The sequence below is a fragment of the Neltuma alba genome, unplaced genomic scaffold (genome assembly GCF_004799145.2).
Source record: "Neltuma alba isolate B1F8T4 unplaced genomic scaffold, ASM479914v2 tig00002165_pilon, whole genome shotgun sequence".
In the NCBI taxonomy this organism is placed as follows: domain Eukaryota; kingdom Viridiplantae; phylum Streptophyta; class Magnoliopsida; order Fabales; family Fabaceae; genus Neltuma; species Neltuma alba.
In genome coordinates this window covers 551,525-560,410 of record NW_021632765.1, presented here as the reverse complement: position 1 = coordinate 560,410, position 8,886 = coordinate 551,525, and the positions used below count along the sequence as shown (strand labels likewise).

Here is an 8,886-nt window from a genome sequence, read left to right as displayed (position 1 = left end):
GTTTCATTTTTATTATTTTGATAAAATATACAAAAAAATAAAAAAAAATCAGTTTAATTAAAAAGACCAAAAGCCCGCGGGCTAGCCCAAGCCCGTCATCTCACGAGCCGGGCTTGAAAAAATAACTTATTTTTGGAACTCGGGCTTAAACGGGCCGGCCCGTTTAAGCCCGAGCCCGTCAAGGGCCGGTCCGTTTTCCCAGTACTAAATAACACCGACAAATATACTGGCAATAAAAACAGGAAAAAAAAAAAAAAAGAATTGTCTCAATATTTTGATTGAATGAATGCTGCCATTACATTACATTATATCATATTTTTTTCGGGTATTATATTCACATAAGTGAGAAAATTGGCTTTAGTAGAGAAGGGAGTTTGATGAAGCAAACGTTCTTGGTTATCCTTGGGGGAAGTCTTGCTCTCCTTCGGGTCCTCTTCTCCATCTAACAAGTGAAGGTTCTGGTTCTCCCCTCCTTCCGTCCAAGTTCAATTCGTCTCCTTACACTTAAATCTTTTTTAATACCCAGATTTTATATCCTTTTCTCTTTCTACCTTGGCAAATTTTCGTTGAAAATTAGTTCTTTTTATTGTTAGCCTCTTCATTTCTTGATTATTGAGTGAGAAACGGTGAAGAAATTGTAGAAGCAGTAGACGATTCCTTCGGGTTACGATATGGCGGCCGCAAAACCCCAGAGGACTCCTCAAGAAGTTGAGGATATAATTCTCAGGAAAATTTTTCTCGTTTCCCTCACTGATGCCACGGGAAACGATCCTAGAGTCGTTTACTTGGAATTGACAGCAGCTGAGATTCTCAGCGAGGGCAACGAATTGAGGCTTTCACGGGACTTGATGGAACGGGTTCTGATTGATCGGCTTTCTGGAAGTTTCTCTTCTGCTGAATCCCCTTTTCAGTACTTAATCAGTTGCTGTCAACGAGCGCACGATGAGGGTAAAAAAATTGCAAACATGAAAGATAAAAGTTTGAGGAGTGAGATGGAATCCGTGGTGAAACAAGCAAAGAAGCTGTGTGTAGCATATTGTAGAATTCATTTGGCGAATCCTGACATGTTTCAAAGTGGAAATTCTAGTGCGAGTAAACATCAGAACTCGCCATTGTTACCACTCATTCTCTCTGAGGTCGGTGGCACCATCAGTGGCTTTGGTGGGAGTGGCAATGCTGGCGGAGTTAAAAGCCCGCCTGGGTTTCTGGAGGAATTTTTCAGGGACTCAGACTCTGATAGTTTGGATCCAATATTGAAAGGGTTGTATGAGGAGTTGAGGGGTAGTGTGATGAAAGTTTCAGCTCTTGGGAATTTCCAAGACTCTTTGAGGGCATTGCTGTACCTGGTTAGATTTCCCATTGGTGCAAAGTCTCTTGTAAGCCACAATTGGTGGATTCCTAAAGGAGTTTACATGAATGGACGTGCAATTGAAATGACAAGTATTTTAGGCCCTTTCTTGCATGTTAGCGCTCTTCCTGATCACGACTTTTTCAAGAGTCAGCCAGACGTTGGGTGAGTGAACTTTTGGCTTCTATGGTTTAAAAGTAAATTTTTTGGGTACATTAATATCTAATCGAAATTGTTGGTGATCATTTGGTTCTTTTCTCATTGTCTGCCATTGGTAATAAAGGAGAACGGTACTGAAAAGAAAATTAGATTAGTTTCCTGTTTGTTTTAGTGTTACTTTCATTCTACTAAATGTAGTTCAGCGATCTGAATCAGCTAAGCAAATATAAAAGCTATACCTAATAAGTAGATGTTATTTTGTTTATTATTTCTATTCTTTGGTTCTGGGGAACAGATCTGTGGTCAGTATGATGGTCTCTCAACAGATGATTATTTAATTGGAATGTTGTCAAGCTCGAGGATCCTTTCCATATAGCTTGAGAAGTATCAATTGAACAGTTTCTTTAGTCCTATAGCTTTCTAGTTTTCAAAATATGTTAAGATGGAGAATTAGAAAACTTTTTTCCCGGTAATTGTTTTAAATGTTTCAAGTTCATATTTTGCTGGGACCCGGCGGATGTTAAACAGCAGACAGTGTTGTAATCTAAAATGCACTGCATTTGTTTATTGGTGAATTTATCAATGTCCCTCCCAACCCCATCCTCCATCGCTGAAAAAGGTAAAGGAGAAGGCCTGGTACTTTAATATAGTGTAAGTATAGTCGATTAAGTTCCTTTTTTTTTTTTCCTTTTCCTAATAAATTATTACTACCATACCTTGCTTCCTTAGTTGAATTATCTTGCATTTAACTGCTGGCCTTGTCGAACCAATGACTGAATCTCATGTAGTCGCCTCTCCTCTGCCAATCTTAGCTTTGAAGCGTAATGCATGCCTCTGCTAATAATAAAAGAAACCTTGGGTTTTCGTATTTTTGGGCATTCATACTAGTGCTTGTTGGGGAACTTTCAGCACAATATTCTTGCTTTCACCTTGTCAGCCTCATTTATGCTAAGTGGATGGATTACTTGTTTGCCCCTTGCATCGTTTATTACCCACTTATGGTCCTTCTTCTCTTTTTATTTGCCTTTTTTGTTTTACTTAATATGTCATACTCATATGTAGTATCCCTCTGCCATTTTATTCATTGGCTTTTATGCGTAAGTTACTCTCTGCTAGCTAATTCCTGTTGGAGTCTATATTGTTAACCCTTGCACCTTTTGGACTTTGTTTGGATGGGTTATTTTCTACTTGGTTTTGAATTTGACTTCAGTTTATTAACAAACTGACTCCTCCTTTATTTTTTCTGAAAAAAAGGCAGCAATGCTTTTCGGATGCATCTACTCGCCGTCCACCTGATTTGCTATCTTCATTCACCACGATTAAAACTGTCATGAATAACTTATATGATGGCCTGAGTGAGGTTCTCCTCATTCTTCTGAAAAGTACAGATACTCGTGAAAATGTACTTGAGTATCTTTCTGAGGTAATCAATAAGAACGCATCCAGGGCTCATATACAGGTAACTTTCTTCTGCACACTGCATCATAATTTGAAGTGTGGTGAAAAATACGATAAAACACGTAAGAATGTAGAACTTTTCAATCTATTATCTTCTATTTTGTTGTTTTATATAATTAAATACTTACATATAGTTATATATCTATATTTGCATTTTTTATTGTATAAGTTTTAGTTGATCTTTTTTAACTCATACCTGTTCTATCTCTAATGATAAGACATTAATAACTTGTGGCAGTATCTCCTATTTGACCTATGCCCCCCCCCCCTTTTTGAGCAGGTTGACCCTATAACTTGTGCAAGTTCAGGCATGTTTGTAAATCTCAGTGCTGTTATGCTTCGTCTCTGTGAGCCATTTTTAGATGCAAATTTAACAAAAAGGGATAAGATTGATGCAAAATATGTCTACTATTCAAACCGTCTGGATTTAAGGTGAAGGCTTTTAAAAGTGAACGTTAAATTTCTTCTGCAAGCTTCTTATATCTCTCTGTATCTAAATTTGGGTTATGAATCTGTTTTAGAGGCTTGACTGCCCTTCATGCATCTTCTGAGGAAGTTGCTGAATGGCTAAAGAGTAATGATGGCGAGAAACGTCTGCAGCAATCTCAGGAAGCAACAAGTTCTGGTAGTAACAATGCTGGTGATCTTGCAAATGCAAAGCCTGTATCACATGCTGAAAAGACAAAATACCCATTTATTTGCGAATGCTTCTTTATGACTGCAAGAGTTCTCAACTTAGGCCTCTTAAAAGCATTTTCTGACTTCAAACACTTAGTTCAGGTAATCAGATGTCTTTGTGTTTGAGCATACATTTATGTTTTAATATTGTATTATGTTGGTCATGCTTGTGGTTCCTTCTCTGTTTTATTCTATGAGCTTTAATTCTTTTAAGTCTATCTATTATCCATTTTTCCATCTTTTGTGAAATATAAACTTTAGAGCGAAATTTTATGCAGGATCTTTCTAGGTGTGAAGATTCTCTTTTAACACTCAAAGACACGCAGGCACAGTCACCATCTCCTCAGTTGGATTTAGATATAGCTCGACTTGAAAAACAAATAGAGGAGTACTCACAGGAAAAGCTTTGTTATGAAGCTCAGATATTGCGGGTAGGTCTGCCACTTTGCTCTTTGGGATTTGATTGCTATTTCTGCTAACACATGCAGTTGCATGCACGCAATTGAAACAACGATAATCAGGCGCTCCTAGTTTTCATGTTCGGTGATGGAACTCAGAAAATATTAAGTTTATATTCCTTTACACTCTCTTAGCAATGGTTATCATTTCTCAATTTTCTTATGCGGTGCTTGGTACAAATGGAAATTGAAAAGATCCTCTACTAGTATACTTGTGAAATATGACTCATTAGCATGAGCTTTTGAACCAAGTGCACCATTATATAACCAGAGATAATTTATCTTCCATCTTATGGATTAAAGTCTCAAAAGTTCACTCCTTGTTTTGCAAATCATATGTAGTTTATGCTATAACTTTCTCTGCCTTAAATTTTTAATGTTCTGATAGTGACTTATTTTCTTCTGGTTTTCCTTAGGATAACACATTTATTCAAAATGCTCTTTCCTTCTACCGCTTGATGATTGTTTGGTTGGTTGGCTTGGTTGGGGGATTCAAGATGCCTCTACCATCAACTTGCCCAATGGTATTTGCTTCGATGCCCGAGCATTTTGTAGAAGATGCAATGGAATTGCTCATATTTGCTTCTCGAATTCCAAAAGCCTTAGATGGGGTTGTGCTGGTAGACTCTGCCTCCAGGAGCTTTATTTGTTTTGTTCTTTAACATACAACTTTTTCTGCTTATGCATTAATCATTATGCTGCATCTAATATTGTTCTGCAGGATGAATTCATGAACTTCATTATTATGTTCATGGCCAGTCCTGAATTTATCAAAAATCCATATTTGAGGGCAAAGATGGTTGAAGTCTTGAATTGCTGGATGCCGCGTAGGAGGTGATTTGATGTCCTTCTGTTGCATGACGCTGTTAACTTCTTTGTCACACTTGTTTCTAAATCTTCCTTGATATGTTTAAGTTTTTAATTGGTTCTTTTGTGTTCCCCCTTTTACCCCCTTTGTGCAGTGGGTCATCTGCTACAGCCACTCTATTTGAAGGGCACCAGCTGTCTCTTGAGTACCTTGTGAGGAATCTTTTGAAGCTTTACGTTGACATTGAGTTTACTGGTTCTCACACTCAGGTTTGCTACGGTTCATGGCTATCTTGGTGACGTACAGCCGATTGTGTATCTTATGCTGTATGTTTCTGGATTAATGAAAGGAACTTATCAAAATTGTTCTTAAATCACCCTTTTTCTTGATAATTGCATTGAATCTCAAGCTTGGGTATTAATAAAGCGTTCTATTTGAGGTCTTGTATTTTGTTCACTTAGTACAATTATATGGCATTAAATAAAACTTGTTTTATTATAACAAAAAGGTTATGACTGATTAACAATGTTAGGGGTAATGTAGAAGTGTATTTCTAACGTTTCCTCCATTTATATGTCATATTATTGGAATTCTCCCAGTGTGGTTTCCTAAATACCTGTGCATATCTACATGTACATTTTACAAGGGTTACAATCTTGCAGTAACTGATACCATTCATCTGAGTACAAGATTTCCTTAATCGTCATTTTTGCATTGCAGTTTTATGACAAGTTTAATATCCGCCATAATATTGCCGAACTGCTAGAATACCTGTGGCAGGTCCCTAGTCATCGTAATGCCTGGAGACAGGTACTGTATAAAATATACTTCCTCTGGTTCAAAATATAAACATCAAATCTTTGAGGGGCTTGGTTTTTTTTTTTTTTTTTAATTTTTTTTAAATAAAATGCAATTTGAATGTCTAATCATTTAATGCATTTTCCCCCATTTTTATCTCTAATTAATTATATGTCTCTCTCATATCGTTTTTTCATTCTTTCTTCTCTTTTTCCACCCATTCTTTCTTCCGCTTACCCTCTCCATAATAAAGGTATTATGGGAAAATAAGTTGCAATTTTTACATATATATTATCTTTAACCAATTTTAGCCAACCTTTTTGAGTTGCTTGATTTAGTTATTTGATGCCTGTATTTTGAACCGGAAAGAGTGTTTGAGATTGTAATTTCACACCACAGGTATGTGTTTCTAATTTGCTGATATTTTTTTTCCTTCCTTTTTTCTCCCCCAGATTGCTAAAGAAGAGGAAAAGGGCGTCTATCTAAATTTCTTAAACTTCTTGATCAATGATAGTATTTATCTTCTAGATGAAAGTTTGAACAAAATTCTTGAGCTAAAAGAATTGGAAGCTGAGATGTCAAATACCAGTGAATGGGAGCGTCGACCAGCTCAAGAAAGGCAGGAGAGGACCCGGCTATTCCACTCACAAGAAAATGTTTGTCTGATTTGTATATCCAATAATATCTGCTTTTGTTTTTGAATTATAGACACTGAACAAAGCGTGTTTACTGGATGATTTTGTAGATTATTAGAATAGATATGAAGTTGGCAAATGAAGATGTCAGTATGCTTGCGTTTACTTCAGAGCAGATTACTGCTCCTTTCCTTCTTCCTGAGATGGTAATTTCTTTATATCACTCCAACATTTGCTATCTAATGGAAGCTTATTCAATGGATAATCTCAAATATTTTCCTAAAATTTTGTCATTCTTCTTTTGCACTTATTAATATAATTATGCTTTCATTTTTTTTCCCCAAGGTTGAAAGAGTGGCCAGCATGCTCAATTACTTTCTTCTGCAATTGGTGGGTCCCCAAAGAAAATCACTTAGTCTGAAAGATCCTGAAAAGTATGAATTCCGTCCCAAGCATTTGCTTAAGCAGGTTGGCATTGATTATATCTGAAGCCTTATTTTTAATTTATTTGCCCCTTTTTTCTTCTGCGAGATTTTTGAGAGGATTCAGGAGAGATGATATGATTTTCTTGGTGGTCTGTATGTTTTTGTAATAAATTAATTGAATTCATGTTTCTGTTTGTAGATTTGAACGAATACATGATCTAAAGTGAATTAAAGCTTTTCAAATATATCATAGATTAACTTGGAGGTCATAATAAGAGAGAAGGGGGAATTGATAAATTAAGTTGCAAAGTTATTGTTATTTAATTATAATTTTCTGCTGTATTTCTTGCTAGTTTCATCTATGTTATAAGCTGCACTGAGAACTACATCTTGATACGATGATATTTTAAAATTTACTCTGGAATTTTCAATTTCATTTCATTCTAGCCTTCCAAATTGAACCTACTTGGAGTACATGTTCAATGGTTTATGATGAGATGCCGTATTCATGTTTGTGTTACATCATGGTTGGAAAGATAATTACTGATTCCAATATGTTCCTCCTATCTGAAGATTGTGCACATTTATGTTCATCTAGCCAGAGGTGATACCAACAACATCTTCCCATCTGCCATCTCCAAGGATGGTCGATCATACAATGATCAGGTTATTGTCTTTTGACTTATTCCCCTGCTCTGAATTTCTATAATCCAGTGCAATTTGACACTTGGAGTTTTGTTGCAGCTGTTTAGTGCTGCAGCAGATGTCCTTCGGAGAATAGGTGAGGATGGAAGAGTTATACATGAATTTGTTGAACTCGGTGCTAAAGCAAAAGTGGCTGCTTCGGAGGCCATGGATGCTGAAGCTGCTTTAGGGGAAATACCAGATGAATTCCTTGATCCGATTCAGGTATATTTCAGGCTTCTCTGTGCAACTCTGCTATAAGAGTAATTGGTGACTAACTTAGTTAATCTATACTATGCTCACGCTGCATTGGGAATGGGTTGATGTAGAGGATCTTTTTCTTTTTTTTCCCTTTTTTTTTGGGGGGGGGGGGGTGTTTGGTGTTGGTGTTGGTGTTGTTGTTGGCGCTCATGTTCTTGGCTGTCAATTAAACCTTCTCCGGAAGTCTCAATGTTGGCTCAGAGATCTGACCTTCTTTCTATTGCAGTACACTCTGATGAAAGATCCGGTTATCTTACCTTCTTCAAGGATCACAGTTGATCGTCCTGTCATCCAGAGGCATCTTCTGAGTGATAGCGTACCCCTTTAATCTTATCTCCTTCATTAGTCATTTATTCGGTGGGGGAATTAATTTTTCTAATCCGTGCCAATATGGTTGTCTATACAGACTGACCCATTCAATCGTTCTCACCTCACTGTCGATATGCTGATTCCTGATGATGAACTGAAGGCCAGAATTGAGGAGTTTGTGAGGTCCCAGGGATTGAAGAAACATGATAAAGGCCAAAGTATGCAGAGTAGCAAGGCCGCAATTCAGACCACGAATGAGGAAATGTTGATTGATTAGGAACTTTTCAGGGTTTCATAGCTTTTGGAATGAAGAATTTGGTTCTTGTGGTCTGCATAATAATGCTAGATGTGGATCTTAGTTTCATTTATTTTTGTATAATGTAATCTAGTCGTTAGTAGTTGAAGCTGTAAAGATATTTTGGCAAGTTGGGTGAAGAACTTGTGATTTTAATTTTGACTACGAATTCAAATTTTATTCTACACAAGGCACAAAAGTTTGGGATTCTAAATGTTAAATGTTATATTTACATAGAGCCGGGAAAACGGGCCGAGCCCGTCGGGCCGGCCCGTTTAAGCCCGTTTAAGTCGAGGGCCGGGCTTGTATTTTGAAGTCTTGAAAGGGAAGTCGGGCTTAAAAGGGCCAGCCCTGTAGGGCCGAAAAATAAACGGGCTGGCCCTGTATGGCTGCGGGCTAGCCCGTTTAGGCCCGCCAATTTTTTTTTAATTTTTATATTTTTTTCTTAACTTAAAAAAAGAAACCCTAACATTTTAGACATAGCATAATCTTAATTTTACTTATTCCAACCGTTCACATAGATAGCATTCACCAAAAAAAAAAAAGAATCATTATAGTTGTGGGAAAAAT

The 8,886-nt window shown here is 37.0% G+C and overlaps 1 protein-coding gene across 1 annotated transcript; it reads left to right on the top strand.

The window, feature by feature from the left end:
* Positions 1-409: 409 nt before the first annotated feature.
* Positions 410-8,530, top strand: LOC114718815 (probable ubiquitin conjugation factor E4). The gene is made up of 16 exons (XM_028904261.1): positions 410-1,513; positions 2,762-2,966; positions 3,246-3,397; positions 3,487-3,745; positions 3,922-4,074; positions 4,518-4,721; positions 4,823-4,935; positions 5,064-5,178; positions 5,630-5,719; positions 6,160-6,363; positions 6,453-6,548; positions 6,688-6,810; positions 7,341-7,433; positions 7,512-7,676; positions 7,939-8,028; positions 8,119-8,530. Exons 1-16 carry the CDS (start codon positions 672-674, stop codon positions 8,296-8,298), a joined length of 3,084 nt encoding a protein of 1,027 aa, XP_028760094.1. The 5' UTR covers positions 410-671; the 3' UTR covers positions 8,299-8,530.
* The last annotated feature ends 356 nt before the right edge of the window (positions 8,531-8,886 follow it).

Coding starts and splice junctions, on each gene's coding strand:
- LOC114718815 (XM_028904261.1), top strand. CDS start 672: ATGGCGGCCGCAAAACCCCAGAGGACTCCTCAAGAAGTTGAGGATATA. Junction 4,722..4,822: donor CCTTAGATGGGGTTGTGCTG/GTAGACTCTGCC, acceptor ATTGTTCTGCAG/GATGAATTCATGAACTTCAT. Junction 8,029..8,118: donor GGCATCTTCTGAGTGATAGC/GTACCCCTTTAA, acceptor TTGTCTATACAG/ACTGACCCATTCAATCGTTC.